Genomic DNA, 15,788 nt, shown 5'->3' with positions numbered 1-15,788 from the left:
AGAGCTTTAATTTCTTAATTGACTGTTATGTTTTTCCAGTAGATTGTGGTTTGTCTCTTTAATGAGGAAGGGATAGACGTGACTCAGCAAAAGAGGTAGGCTTTTCTTCTTTTAACAACCTTTTGTAGAGCTGCCTTCATGGCTTTGTTTCTCAGGCTATAGATCATCGGATTAAGTGTGGGAGGCAGAACAGTATAAAAAAGAGTAAGCAAAAAGTCTAATGCAGTTGGAGAGTCAGAATGTGGCTTCAGAAACTCAAAGACACCAGTAGAGATAAACAGTGTGACCACAGCTAGATGGGGGAGGCAAGTGGCAAAGGCCTTGGCTCTCCCCTCGGCAGATGGGATCCTCAGCACAGTAGAGAATATGCGTGTGTAGGAGAAGCCAATGGAGAGGAAGCAAAGAAATGCCACCAAGGACACGAAGCCCGTGACCCCAAGCTCACTGACATACTCATCAGAACAGGCGAGTTTTAGGAGCTGGGGAACCTCACAGAAGAACTGGTGGATGACGTTGGCACCACAGAAGTGGATGGAGAAAGTAGCAGATGTATGCATAACTCCAGAGACGACCCCACTGATCCAGACGGCTAGGATTCCGTGAATACAGGTGTTGACATTCATGATGATTTCATAGCGCAGGGGAAGGCAGATGGCCACGTAGCGATCGTAGGACATCACTGTGAGCATGGCCAGCTCAGCAGATGCACAGAGAGTGAAAGCCAGACATTGCAGTATGCATTCCCAGAGGGAAATAGTGCTAGTATGCCTGAAAGAGTTACAAATGGACCTTGGTACCGTCACAGAGATATAGCATATGTCCAAGAAGGAAAGATGTTTGAGGAAGAAATACATAGGGGAGTAGAGACTGTCATCCATGGAAGTTGCAGCGATAATGAGTGTGTTGCCAGTTAAAGCCACTAAGTATAAGACTAAGAACAGAGAGGCCCATAAGACTTCTAGCTCAGGCTTGGCAGAAAATCCCATGAGAAGAAACCCACTCACTGTAGTGAAATTGGCCATGTTCCTTCTCAGTTTCCAAGAAGGATGCTGACTGCAAGACAAAATTGAAACCAATAGAAATAAAGTTTTTTTTAAATTATCAATATAATCCACTTACTCAGGGATGTTAAGGCAGGAAGGCAGGATCACTAGTACATCACTGTAAATGCTATGTATCTTTGTATACTAATAATTATATTGAACAATTTTAAGTACTCTGATTTAAGCATAGGAATTAGGTAAAGTAGATTGTGAATTTTAATGTCATGCATTTCAGGCAAAGGAACAAAAATATATTATTTTATTTTTAGGAAATACAGTGCATCAAAATTTTATGTACATTAAAATTTCACTCAGTTCAAACACACAAACTCATATTTATAAATTTTTGAGGTGACTTTTTTTCTCATTAGTTTTTTTTTAATGAATTTTGTTTTTCCATCATAGCTGGTTTACAATGTTCTGTAAGTTTTCTACTGTACAGCAAGGTGACCCAGTCACACATACATGTATATATTCTTTTTCTCACATTGTCATGCTCCATCATAAGAGACTAGATATAGTTATTATATCTATTTCTAGCATCAAAACACCCACTGTTTCAATGCAATTTTATAAGTATGTTCCATATATGAGAGAAAAAATTCCCAATGCTTTTTTCTAAGAATTCCTTGAAAAAAATAAATAATTCCAAAAATAAAAAGCACATTTTTATTGACATTATCTTATTTGCATTATGATATATAGAGATGATCATTACCTTTAACATAAAATATTAAATAAATTAATTTGAAAAATTTGAAATTCCTTGTAGGATATGGTGAAAGGCCAGAGACTTCCTGGTATAATTTTTGAAAGGAAATAAACGGTTGATAAACACCTAAAAATTATTTAATCCTTTATTCTTAATTAAAAAATTATAGTAACAATAAGATAAAATTATCAGTGATTCAGAAATAGTGGTAGAAAAGAGTCACTTTTCTTTAGTGAAATTACAAAGCTCTTGTAACTTTCTAATTTGAGTGTTGATCCAGAATTTTAATTACTTTTACTTCTTTGATCTCAACTGAGTACTTTTTCTCTGCAACTTTTTCTCTTTTAACAAATGAGGCATTCAAATCCTCATGTCTTTGTCTTATTTCAAAGTGGATATTAGTGCTTTTAATACATAACATAAAGTGTATATGAATAATTTAATAATTTGTATCATCTATTTCTGGTCATGGAATATTTTTTGTATTTCTCTCAAAATATGGAACGTGGCTTAATCGTTACTGAATTTTTCTTATATTTCATTGACATCAGAATTTCTCCCTAAGTAATAGAAGAGACTTGAAACCTGGATGACTGGTTGTGACAAGAAGCATATTCTCACAATCTTTGTGGCCTTACAGTCTTTCTCTCTGGGGTCTTTACTGGTCCTTGTTTTGTGAAAATGGAAAATATGGTTGTTTTGCTGACACTGCAGTATTTTATTACTCAGTTTTTTCATTTTTCTGTAGTGTTGGAACACTCTCTCTCTGATATAGGTAGGATCTCACATCTCTTCTAAGTCACCGTTAGGGTCAATAAATAACAGGAATAGAAGGATATCAAGTGGTATCATTCCGTGGTTCATTTATCCCAGATTTCTTTGCTAGTTGCAAAAAGGAAGGAATTGCTGAGAAAATGGGAATTACACTGCACAAAATGTTTCTGAAACAAACAATTTAAATCTCTCTGCTGAATTTGTAATTTTCATTTAAAAAATCCACATTAAAATGCTTTTTAATTTTAGCACTTATGAAATAAATGGCAATGACTGGTTTTATCCCACCCACTCAAACCCTGTTATTCATTGACTTTCTGTTATTCAGTATAATCATCCATTTTAGACACCACAGAAACTCACCAGAGCAAATCCAGGAACTTCCTTTCTAAACTTGGGGAAAATTAATCATTTACTACTTAGCCAAAGGTAATTCATCCACTTTCAGTGAAACATTTTCTGTGGAGAGGAAAAATAAGGATTTCCATTCTCATGATGCTCATCTATATAGCTCCCGTGTCATGAGTGGAGAGATCCTCAAACGCTGTGGGTATTTGAGGCTCCTTGAAAAATACCCTGGGACCCAAACTTGCAATTATATAGAATTTTCCTGTGGAGTATTTTTCTGTTGATTTGATTTAATGATCACACCTAATTATCTGGAACTTCTGTTTATTTGTGTTCATTGGATTAAATTATTGAAACACATTGCAATTTGTGGCTCGTATTTGTTGGGAAAACCCAACATTAAGGGTTAAATCTATTTTTCAGTTTTTTCATTGCAATGTAAATACCTATTCAGGGAAATCATGTTCCCTCTGTGTATCACTGCCAATTCAAAGTAATTGTCAGTAATCTATTGTTATTTATCCTTTTCTCAACTCTTTTATTAATTTTTATTAGAATGTTATTTCCATGAAACAGTGACTTACTCTGTTTCCATGAAACAGTTCATCTCTGTGTTACAAATGCTGTCTGGTGCTCTGCCTTATCCATAGCAGATCCTGTTAATTATCTGTGAAAATGAATTTAATTAATCTCTAACATATTTTTTCCTCTGGTGACACATAGACAGGAATTTTTTTCTCTCCTAAGAATTTAAGTAATATAAGAACTTTAGTGATCAAATAATCTCAGCAGGAATTTTGAACTCTTACACGGTACGTCCAGGATGGAACACTTAGTGAGCATCTTCTGGTTGTCCATCATTGCATAACAGAGTGACTTAAAAATTATTATTTTCTCTCTAGTATGTGCGGATGAGTAGTTTCTGCTTGAGCTCTCTTATTCAGTTTCAGACAGATTTCAACAGTTGTTATAGACACCTGAAAATTCAATTTAGATGGGAGTCCGAAATGATTTGCTCACATTGCTGAGCAATTAATCATCATCACATTGATGAGCTGTCAAGCATTGGGCAATTGATGTTGGCTCTTGGCTGAAAACTCAACAGGGCAACTGCAGCATCTGCATGTAATCTCTCCTTATGATTTGGCTTCTCACAACACGACAGTTAGGTTATAAGAATTTGTTTACCACTTCTTATGCTAGTAACTGAGAGCTTTTTAATTAATGTGACTTCATCTAGTTGTACTGTTTTTTATTTTTTGCTTATTTTTTGGCTGCACCCTTGGCATGTGGAAATTCCTAGGCCAGGGATAGAACCCACGCTGCAGTTGTAACCTGTGCCACGACTGCGACAGTGCCAGTTCCTTAACTCACTACACCACATGGGAACTTCCAGTTGTTCTATTATTTAGACCAAGTCCAATCATTAAAATTCTTCTGCAAAATTATCTATTTATGAACATTTATTCTTCAGTATAAATTTTAGAATCAGGTTGTTTAATTCCTCACAAAATTCCCCTGAAATTTCTTTAAAGTATGTTGAATTCATTTTTGTGCATGTGCAAATTACAAGTTTATAACGTTTAATTATCTCATCTATACATGTGTTGTATTTTTATTTTTATTCAGATTTAATTAAAATCTATGGATAGAATTTTTAAATTTTTGCAAATTTTGGAGTTCCTGTCATGGCTCAGCGGAAACGAATCTGAGTAGCATCCATGAGGATTCAGGTTCAATCCCTGCCTTGCTCAGTGGGTTAGGGATCCGGCATTGCTTTGAGCTGTGTTACAGGTTTTGGACCCGGCTGTGATCCCCTGTTGCTATGGCTATGGTGGAAGCTGGCAGTTACAGCTCCAATTAGACCCCTAGCCTGGGAACCTCCATAGGCTGCAGTGCAGCCCTAAAAGAAAGAAAGAAGGAAACAGAGAGAGAGAGAAAGAAAGAAAGAAAAAAATTTTTTTTTGCAAATTTTGTTCATTTTCAAAAGTGAAATTTGTTTCTATTTTCATTGTAGCTTATATCTGATTAAATTTTCTAAATAATTCTTACTGCTGTAGATGAATAATTGGTTTGTATATGTCTGTCTTGTATCAGGCAGCATTACTTAATATTAGAATTGTTTCCTTCTTTGCCTTGTGCCGTCTATGCATTTTGACAAATGTATATAGTCATGTATCCACTATTACTGTATTGTACAGAATATTTTAATGCTCTAAAAATCCCCTGTGCATGGCCTCTTTATCTCTCCCTCTCCTCAAACCTCTGGCAACCGCTGATCTTTTTACTGGCTTCAGTTTTTCCTTTTCCAGAGTGCCATATTCTTGGAGTCATATAGTATGTAGCCTTTTCAAGATTCGCTTTGTTCACTTAAAGATATGCCCTTAAGATGACTTTGTGTCTTTTTGTAGCTTGATACAGGTATATTTTTGTAAACTGTCCATTGTATGGATGTGCTGGTTTACCCATTCACCTATTAAAAGATAACTTGTTTGCTTCCAAGTTTGGGCAGTTATAAACATCCATGTACAGGTTTTTGTATAAACAGAAGTTTTCAACTCATTTGGGTAAATCTACAGGATTTTAAAAATATCAATAATAATGTACTCTTCATTGAATAGGACTTTTGCCTCTTCCTTTCCTCTTCTTTTATTTACTATTTAGTTTCTTATTTAATTACCTTGGTTGAGACCTTCAGTTATAGTAGCAGAGATGTGATAGTGGAAAACCTTTGTTTTTCTTTCACATCTTGAAGGGATATTTCTAAAGTTCTTCATAGCACGTGACATTGGCTGTAGTTCTGATAGACAACATTTTAGTAAGTTTCGTAGCTATAATTTATTAAATTTAGTTGTGTTCCTTATATTTCTAGTGTCCTGAGAGTTATCATAAAAATAAGTGAGATTTATCATCATTTTCATCCATCTGTTATTTTGTGGTTTAGAATTCTGTGGCAGAGTTGAGCAAGAGATAAATAATATTGGCAGGATGTTTTGATTACTCAGGCTACAACAGAATTGCACAGAAACAAAGATAAAAGCATAGTAGATATTAGAAAACTTCAGAAAAAATACAACATGAATAAATACTATGAGATAAATTGTAGTTAGATTAGTCATCGTCCAAGATCCATCTGATGTCCTCGAGTGATCTTTGTCATTAGATATTTAAAGGGGACATTCATCTTGGCTATTCCTCTCGGAATATGTTACTGGTTTTAGTTTAATATCCCAGCCAGATGGACACATTCAATGGTGTCCACTTGGTCTTCTTGAATATGATAGCTCATTTCCTACTGACCAAGGACACGCTGAAGGAGCTTCTAGGTAGTTCAGTCCCAATTTTATGCCTAATTGCTGGGGAATGACCATTGAAGGTGTCTGCAGTACCAGGAGATACACTGTAAGTTGGGACTTAACCTGATTCCATTTATTACCTGATCTCCCTATGCCCACTCTAACATGTTGATGCCAACTCAGACCAAGTGTCTAATAGTCCTTGAAATATTTTGGTATTTTCATTTTCTCAGTATACAGTTAAATCCAGCAGAAATGGAGATAGTTCCTTTTGGGGAGAAATAGGGGTATCTTTTCAGTTAATGTTTGCCGTGGTGTTGCAGGCCACTTCTCCAGGGCCATGATTACGTTTTCAGGCAAGAAGTTTAAGAAACAGAGTAGGTAATCCTGACTTTTTACTGGGGAAGAACATCAGTGTCCTGCTTCTCCACTCTTGCCTTTTAACTGTAGAGTTTAAGCAGTATCCCTGTTGACTGCTCCCTAAATTTGCCCCCAGAGATACCATACTCTCTTAACCGTGTCCACAACTCTGTAAGTCAAGGCTTCTTGGCTGCCTTGAAAATTTTATGAAAATTTTAACTGTCTTGATTCTGGTGGTTCAGTTCTACCATCTGTCCTCTATTGTTTAAGATGCCCCTTTTCTCCATCAGTGTTAATGGTCCAGCTCTGTAATTTTCTCTCCAACCATTATCCCCATTCTACAGGGGAGAGTCACCACTGAACTTATTGGTAATTCTGATACTCCTCTACCAGAACATTCCTGCTGATCTTGGTGAATGCTATATCTCCTCTATGGTCTCTCATGGAACATAAGATTCTAGTGTATTTTCTCACCTTACATGATATGTCCACTCCACTTTGCCGAATCTCTCTTATCCTTCTCGTACCATCTGCCACAACAACTCAGGCATTTTCCACACTGATATCATGGAACACTGCCTTGTTTAAGCTTCTCAGGGCCACATTCCTTGGGGTCCTTGCCTAAGGATCCAGTGTCCCCGAAGGAAGAGATTCTAGCATAAAATCCAATATTGTGTTCAGTCTCTTTCCTAAGCACTCTCAAAATTAAGATCCATGGTTATTCTTGCTAGTATGTGCTAGCTGATACATGCAATTTTTTTTTAGTTTCTTTTTTTTATTTTTTTATTTTTTATTTTCCCACTGTACAGCAAGGGGATCAAGTTATCCTTACATGTATACATTACAATTACATTTTTTCCCCCACCCTTTCTTCTGTTGCAACATGAGTATCTAGACAAAGTTCTCAATGCTATTCAGCAGGATCTCCTTGTATATCTATTCTAAGTTGTGTCTGATAAGCCCAAGCTCCGGATCCCTCCCACTCCCTCCCCCTCCCATCAGGCAGCCACAAGTCTTTTCTCCAAGTCCATGATTTTCTTTTCTGAGGAGATGTTCATTTGTGCTGGATATTAGATTCCAGTTATAGGTGATATCATATGGTATTTGTCTTTGTCTTTCTGGCTCATTTCACTCAGTATGAGGTTCTCTAGTTCCATCCATGTTGCTGCAAATGGCATAATGTCATTCTTTTTTATGGCTGAGTAGTATTCCATTGTGTATATATACCACATCTTCCGAATCCAATCATCTGTCGATGGACATTTGGGTTGTTTCCATGTCCTGGCTATTGTGAATAGTGCCGCAATGAATATGCGGGTGCATGATGCATGAAATTTTGATCTTAATCTGTCTCTTCCCTTAGCAGCCTCGGGAAATCCCAAGTTAGTTTATGCAGATCTTTAACTCTCATAATTTGATCTGGAATTCAAGAAAGGCATACACGGTTGTCTACTATAATATGGAAGACAGAAAGGACATCTATTGTACCTACGTATCTTTTTTTTGTAGTTTTAAAAAATACTCTTTTATTTAGTTATTAGACAAGGTATAGTTATCTTTTTTGACATTATCTGTGAGATTTTTTTTCTTTATTTACTTTCTTGTTTCACGTCATTGTTTCTTAACTGCTTTACCAGGGTCTTTGTATACAATTACTGTCACATAGGGATAAGCATAAATTAGAATTCAAGAGTCCAAACATCTTGGTTCTTTTTTCTTCCTCTGTGAACAATAACCTTTAGCGAGTCATTTACCTAGTTTTTTTTCTTTCTACGTTACTGAAAAATGACACTAATAATTTAGTTTGTTGAAATAAGGGTAGAATAGGAAAACAAAACAAAAAAGTAGAAAAAATTTTGTAAGTCAATGCTCTCCATGACATGAAGCTGAGAATAAAAATAAACCACAAATAGGATAAAAGATATTCTTGGATTTTTTAAAAAACTGCCTCCACTTTTAGTAATATTTCACCATGATCCTTGACAGTTTTGGCTGTTTGACTTGTAAAAAATCTGTGAAAATAATGGTTCCAGAACTTTTTAGATGAATCACTGGTTATTTTATTTCTGTTAATTTATGATTAAAATGTCATTTTCTTTAATTACATTTTTGGTACCTGCCTGCTTAGATAACAAGAAATCATGAAGTATGTCTTAAAAAATTCTCCTTAAAGCATATAAGTTAACATTTATTTCTCTAATTGAGTAATTATGGTCTTAAATGAAAATCCTTAAAAACATAAAAGCTTGCTGATTTTATTTATCGTACTGAAATTGCTAACTTTGAGGGATCCTACAGATAATCAGACCTAAAAACTATCCATCTATACACTTCATGGATAAAATAAGCATATTTGTATATATAAATTCAGAGGCAAGCACATTAGAATATATAACAAATCAATTTTGTCACATCATAGGTCAAAACCAAATTTAGCATTGGAGTTCGACGGGTAGTGTTCCATGTGCTCAAGTTTCCTTTTTCCTACCTAAGAACACATTGTTTTATACAAGCCAACTAGACTTTCCCATTTTTTTTTATATATACAGTTTCCTCTGTTATGTATATGGTAAACAATTGAGAAGCAGGTTATTTTCACATCTCAACTTCCCCATTGCCTGTCTATTTATGCTCTGAATAGATCTCTAGATTCCTTCAATTCAGAGCCTCCTTCTGATCACCCTCTTCAAAGCTACCTTTACTTGCTTGTTCCTCAAAGTATAGATGAGTGGATTTAGTACAGGAGTGACCACACTGTACATAATGGCAATGATCCTGTCCTGGTCCATGGAGCTACCTGAGGTAGGACGAATATACGTGAAAACAACGGGAGCAAAGAAAAGAACAACTACCATGAAGTGGGAGGCACAAGTGGACAGTGCTTTATGAAGCATGCTGCAAGAATGGGTCTTGAAGGAAAGATAGATGATAATGTAGACATAGGAGAGAAGTGTTAGAAAGAATGGGCCCATGGCAATGGTCCCTATAACAGTGTTGAGCAGCCACTGGTTAAGCTCAATGTTCCCACAGGCCAGCTTGAGCAAAGGCTTAATATCACAGAAGAAGTGATGGATGTAGTTGGAACCACAGAAGTGTAAGCCAGAGGTCATTATGGAGTGCAGAAGGGCATGGAAAAAACCGATGATCCAGACAGTGACAGCCATTTGAGCACAGGCCTGAGGATTCATGATAAGAGTGTAACGAAGTGGTTTGCAGATAGCCACGAAGCGGTCAAAAGCCATCACGGCCAACAACAGGGCCTCTGTGCTGCCGAGGAAGTGGAAGAAGTGAAGCTGGCTTATGCATCCCCAGAAAGAAATTGCTTTGTGTGAGGAGAGGAAGTTCTTCAGCATCTTTGGCAGTGTCACTGTGGAGAAGCAGATATCTAGACAGGACAGGTTTCCCAGGAAGAAATACATAGGAGAATGGAGTCTTGGCTCAGAGATGACAACCATCAGGATGGCTCCGTTCCCAGCCACAATGACCAGGTAAATTGCGAGGAAAAGCACGAAGAGCAAAGGCTGCAGTTCTTGGATGTCTGTCACTCCGAGGAGAAGAAATTCAGTGACTGATGTTTGATTGGGCATCACTTAAAAGCAAAGACAGAAGAGTATATGGAATGCTATCTCTGCTGGAAATTAGAGTCCTCCGGCTGAGGATCTTCCCTCCTGAACAACAACATTTTGAGGGAGAGCATTGTTGTTGTAAATAGTCCCAGCATGGAGGTTTTACAGGATGTGGACTGTTAGCTTATAAAATGCAAAGGTTAGATCTTGGTTATGAGCTGTTACTCACCTACCTGTTTTTCTTCATTAGATTTATCGTCGTATTTTTGTTTCTCCCAGGGATTCAGAGCCTGTTGCCATCCTACAATCTGATGTGACTCTGAGCTTCTACTTTCTGATACAAGTTGCCTTTTCTTATCCTAAGTCAGCTGTAACAGAGAGTAAGTTTTAAACTACTCCATTACACCACTATCTCTGACCTAGTAAGAAACTGTCTGAAGTGATTTTTACTTAAGAACAGATAGTTTGACAAAAATAAAATCTATAAGTATATCTGAATAGATATGCAGAAATTGTTGTTTTTCCTCTAAAAATCTCCCATTCAAAAACTGGAAAATCCCTGAAAGGAGAAGAAAAAAATTTGGTATGAATTAAAAAGAATAAAAATGTGAACTAGGGAACATTTCTAGGGGTCTCTAGGCTATATGGCTAGAGAAAAATTTGAGGAATTATTTAAATTTTTTTCCACCGGTATAAAATGCTGGCTTCAAGGAATTCAGAGTAGCTTTCTTTTATAGCCGCGTATATTGTGTATATTGTTAAAATTTATTACTCTTGTTTAAGACGTATATGTTTAAATACAATTTTTTTGTTCTCTGACCCACAAATCAATATTATATCAAAAATTCACTTGGAGAAAAAATTTTACTGACTTTTAAAGAAAATTATAATAAGATTTCCTTTACTAAATGATTTATTTTACTCACCACATGTGAATATTTACAGATTACATATTTACTTTGCAGACTATCTAGAGAAATGGCGATGAAAATGTAGGCAGTATTGGGATTTCATAATCACAAACACAATGGCGATAAAAATGTAGGCAGTATAGGGATTTCATAATCAGTCTATCCTGAGATAGAAAACCAGCTCTAAATTCTGGGCATTTAGCTTTAATACTAGTAAGATGATAGAGAATATGAGTAGCTTCCCAGCTTGTCTCCTGTTTTCATTCTCATACCTGTTGAGTATTCAAATTCACAGCTATGGAATCTGTTCAGGTTTATACTCATGAAGAGGAAATAGTAGAAATATATTTGAAAAGGAAGTAGTAGAAAAAATATTTGAAGTGATAGCTTCTATTGGGGGTGCAGCATAAGCTTGTCATCTTCCCCAGCCATTTTTTCCTGAAATTCTGCTTGTCTTTTAAGAGCCACAGATCTCTAGACATGCAAACCCTGAGAGAGAGTATCCCCTGGGTTTGAGAAGATTATTGTAAGAATAAACAAGATCTGTTCCTATATCTACCATCTAGGAGAATTTTCCTTGGGGAGCTCCTATCTGGAGTTCCATTTTTATTTTCACTCTGCCTTTGTTTTTTTTCCCCTAATATGTTTCTTTCTTAGTTTCAGAACCATGGACAGTGCAATTCTCACTAGCCTCCTGTTTTTGTAGTTAAATTACTTTTCTAGCCTCCTATTTTTGTAGTTAAATTACTTTTCATTTCCTGTGACAGGGTTGAAGGATACACTTTCTCATCTTGGGGACTTCCCCAGAAAAACTCTATGTGTAAAATTGAAAGAATTGGGTAATAACAGTTAAAGCATGAAGGCCAATCACATACCACTGATTCATATAGAAAGATGATTATCTTTAGTTTTCTACTCATTTATTAATGTGGCTCTATGGAAAACAAAAGGAGAGGATTACGGAGTAGTATTGCTTTTGTTTCTTCCAAATCTGACTCTTCAGTGTTGGTAATGACACTAAATTACTTTCTAAGTTTGGGATCCCAAAGCTCACATTTCTCTCTGTGAGAATGAGGCTGGTCTCTCCAATGTGTATCTTCACTTCTTGCTATATCCTTTAGGCAGAATATTTTCTGCTTCATCCAAGGAATATCTGTGTGCTTTCTGACATCTATCCAAGCTTTCTAATTAGTTGTGAATGCTGCGTACTTCGTTCATCTTTCTACTAAGGTTCATTTTTGTGGTTTTCCAGAAGTTCATTATATATTCATCCCATGAATAATTTCTTGTTACAGAATATGCTATAAATATAATACAAATAAAAAAGTTATTGCTTTCTGATTGTGTAAATTATTATTCTGAGTTCTTTACATGTATTAGTCTATTACTTCTTCCAAACACCCAGTGAAGTAAGTACTAAAATCATTTCTATTTTATCTTAAGAAACACGAGTCTCAGGCAACTTAAATAAAATTTGTTCCTCCTTCCTCAACTCTATTGAGGACCAGTTGAAGAAATTAATTGCAAATATTCAAGGTGCACAATATGATAAATTGGGTATACAATATCATATTATTAACTATAGTCATCATTAAATTTCCCTGTTTTTTCAACAAATTGTGAAAATAGGATTTAAATTGAGGATTTCTAGTTCTAGAGGGTAATAGCAGTATTCCTCCAATACTGATCATCTCATCTGCAGATTCCTCAATTGTCTAGAAAGCCATCATTTTGATGAAGTCAGGATCAGAGATTTTCCTATTTCATGTTTGTCTCTTTGAAGTATTACTTACAAATTATCTTTTCCTCAAGTCAAAATGACATTGTCTTAAAAATATTCTTTTATTACAAGGCAAGCTTCATGGGCATATCATCTATACAGTCACTAAGGGATCTGTGTTAACAGGGCCCCATGCTTGATTTAATGCTTTTTTCCCCCATAATTTTGAAATTTTTAATAGTTTTTGTGTAAAGGGTACTGCATTTTTATTTGACACTGTCCCCAACAAATCGTGTCAACTCTTCTTGTTTATTAGAGATAAGTTTTATACTTGCTATTTAGCACTACAGTTTTATAGAGTTCATATTTAAATGTTTTCATAGAATCATCCAGAATTGGCTCTGCTTTTTCTCTGTGTAGACAGACCAGCAAGTTTGTCTTCACAAAGGTTTGCATAGAATACCTGTTCCACCCCTTCACTTTTAGTCTGTTCCTTAAAGTGAGTCTCTTGTATGGAGCATACAGAAGGATCTCAGTTTTTTTTAAATCCATTTAGATGTTCTATAACATTTGATTAAATAATTTAATTCATTTATATTTACAGGAATTAATAATAGGCAAAGACTTACTATTACCATTTTATTAATTATTTTCTGACTCTTTTGAAGTTCCTTTATTAATTTGACAACTAGAAATAACACTGTTAAGAGTGGAAGTATGTATTTATGTAGATACCTAAGTCTACATCTACATATATTTTTCCCATAGCATTCCTGTCTGCTCCCAAACACTGATGTCTTCTCATGGTCTTCAATACAAAACCCACATCTCTCTAGATAGCATCTTCTCTACAGGTACACACACTCATTTTCAAATCTTTAAAAGTGCTGTGCTGAATTGCACATCTTGACTTTCAAATATACCCCTGCTGCCTGGAATGCCCTTCCTAGTTCCTTGTCCTTTGCCTGACCAATTGTTTCTTCTCCTTTAAAACCTAGCCTACCTGCTACCTTCTTTAGGAGGCTTTCATGCTCTCCCAACCTTCCCCCCATCCCAAGTCCAGTCTGGGTTTGATCTCATGCTGGTCTCACAGTACCTACGCTCCCTATGACATTATCATTTATCATATTTCTAACATAAACACTTGACAAACCTAGTTAAGACATATTTAAGAAAGATTGTTTTTATAAGGGTGAGGAAACACTGGAAACTAGGAGGATATATAGAGGGACATTGTGCTAAGATAGGCATGGGGTAGTGAGGAAAAAATATATAAAAAATTTTTTTGAGGAACTCTTGATAAACCTTTACTGAATTGGGGGATGGGGAATGAAAGATGTTGTCAAAATAAAGATAACTATTATGTAGTAAGCTGGTATATAAAGCATAGTTTTTAAATCACTCTATTGGTATACAGTGTGGTTGGGGGAAGATAAAAGGTTTTGTGGTTGAACATGCTGATTTTGAGCTGATGCTGAAACATGTATAGCAGACTTTGGAGATATTACATTGGTGCTCACAAGGGAAGCTATGGCTGGTTATATAAATTAGGCTGGTGCGTGCTTTCAGTGTGCCAAGGAGGAACTGCTCAGGCTTGTCCCCCTAGTTTTTGGGGGCTCAGCAGCTAAATCCCCCCACCCTGAGAATCTGGCATGACCCAGCAGTCTCTCCAGAGCCCACCTTCATCTCCAGTTTCAATGAGATTAGGGGAGAGGGGAAGTCTCAGATGCCCAGGCCACATACCTCTAGAAAGATCTGCAGATCCCAGGGCCTTCTCTTCCCTCTCTTCTTTTCATGGCTCCAGCAAACCTTAATCTCCATAGCAGAGATGTTAGAGTAGTCCCAGTGGGGAGAAAGGAGGGAGTCATTTCAACTGGCTCATTTCTTTTGCAGGGGGCACAAGAGGACATGTGCGCATCAAGGGAGACTTTGAGGGCTAAAGATGGAGTTCCCTGTTAACCCTTCCTGCCCAACCAAGTAGCTGGCAAGAGCTCAAATGGCTCAGTGTTAAGACTGAGGTTCACAGAATCTTGGAGTCAGCTTTCTGGTGCTCTGTTCTGCTGTGGGCCTGGGAAACAATGGGAAACACTCCCTGCCTGTCTCCCCTTCCCCCTTCAGTGTTTTTCTTTCATGTAAAAGTCATGCATCTTATTTTCAAAAAGTAAATCTTAGAGTTCCTATGGTAGCTCAGCAGTAAGGAACCCAAGTAGGATCCAAGAGGATGCGGGTTTGATGTCAGGCCTTTTTCAGTGGGTTAAGGATCTGGCATTGCTGTGAGCTGTGGTATATAGGTCGCAGATGCTGCTCAGATCCCACATGGTGTGGCTGTGGTGCAGGCTGACAGCTGCAGCTCCGATTCCACTCCTAACCTGGGGACTTCCATATGCGATGGGTTCGGCCCTAAAATGACAAAAAAATTAAATCTTATAAAAATATGGATTTGAAAATTGAAAAACACTCTACCGCTGAGAGAGCTCCTTTTCTACTTGTTTAGTTATAACATACTTAACATTAAAAAATACATATAAAGTAGTCACAAATCTTTTTGTACTGTAGGCATTTTTTCATGTCATTATTTTAGAGATACTTCATTTTTATGGAGTTCATAATATTTCGTTATGGGATCCTATAATTCATTTGGTCCTCTCCTGATAACAATTTAGTCTTATGTTTATGTTTATAATAATCTTTATGTTGTTTTTATTTTAAACTAAAAATATGTGGGTAATTGTAAAAAATAAAGGCATTGGTAGGATTTGGTTTTGGGCTTTGTTAGCTGAATCTTGAGTAATATATACTCTAGATTTTACTGTAAAAGCTTGGCCATTTATTGTCTCACCTGGATGGCAGTGTTATTAATGAGGTGTTAATGAGATTTCCCCAGTTCAGATGGGTCAGAAAATCATATTCTCCTGATATTCCTCTTCCCCAAGCCCTGCTCCATCCCTAGCGTCCTTTTTATTTCAATTCTATAGCTTGTTCTTTGTTACATCTCAGGTAGTTTTTCCCTTCACATGTATGGCCTTGCCTTCAGTCAAAGCTCACAGGCTCCCCATTC

The 15,788-nt window shown here is 36.5% G+C and overlaps 2 protein-coding genes across 2 annotated transcripts; both read right to left on the bottom strand.

Moving 5' to 3' along the window:
- Nucleotides 1-83: 83 nt before the first annotated feature.
- Nucleotides 84-1,022, bottom strand: LOC125136577 (olfactory receptor 14J1-like). Its single transcript, XM_047797434.1, has one exon. The coding sequence runs from the start codon at nucleotides 1,020-1,022 to the stop codon at nucleotides 84-86; it is 939 nt and encodes a 312-aa protein (XP_047653390.1).
- Nucleotides 1,023-9,193: 8,171 nt separating this feature from the next.
- Nucleotides 9,194-10,141, bottom strand: LOC125136386 (olfactory receptor 12D2-like). Its single transcript, XM_047797155.1, has one exon. The coding sequence runs from the start codon at nucleotides 10,118-10,120 to the stop codon at nucleotides 9,194-9,196; it is 927 nt and encodes a 308-aa protein (XP_047653111.1). The 5' UTR covers nucleotides 10,121-10,141.
- Nucleotides 10,142-15,788: the final 5,647 nt, after the last annotated feature.

The sequence above is a fragment of the Phacochoerus africanus genome, chromosome 9 (genome assembly GCF_016906955.1).
Source record: "Phacochoerus africanus isolate WHEZ1 chromosome 9, ROS_Pafr_v1, whole genome shotgun sequence".
Lineage (NCBI taxonomy): Eukaryota > Metazoa > Chordata > Mammalia > Artiodactyla > Suidae > Phacochoerus > Phacochoerus africanus.
The sequence above is the reverse complement of the archived record's forward strand: the minus strand, read 5'-3'. Positions and strand labels throughout refer to the sequence as shown.

Bases quoted from the DNA above. Each gene is read 5' to 3' on its own strand.
- LOC125136577 (XM_047797434.1), bottom strand. From the start codon at position 1,022: ATGGCCAATTTCACTACAGTGAGTGGGTTTCTTCTCATGGGATTTTCT.
- LOC125136386 (XM_047797155.1), bottom strand. From the start codon at position 10,120: ATGCCCAATCAAACATCAGTCACTGAATTTCTTCTCCTCGGAGTGACA.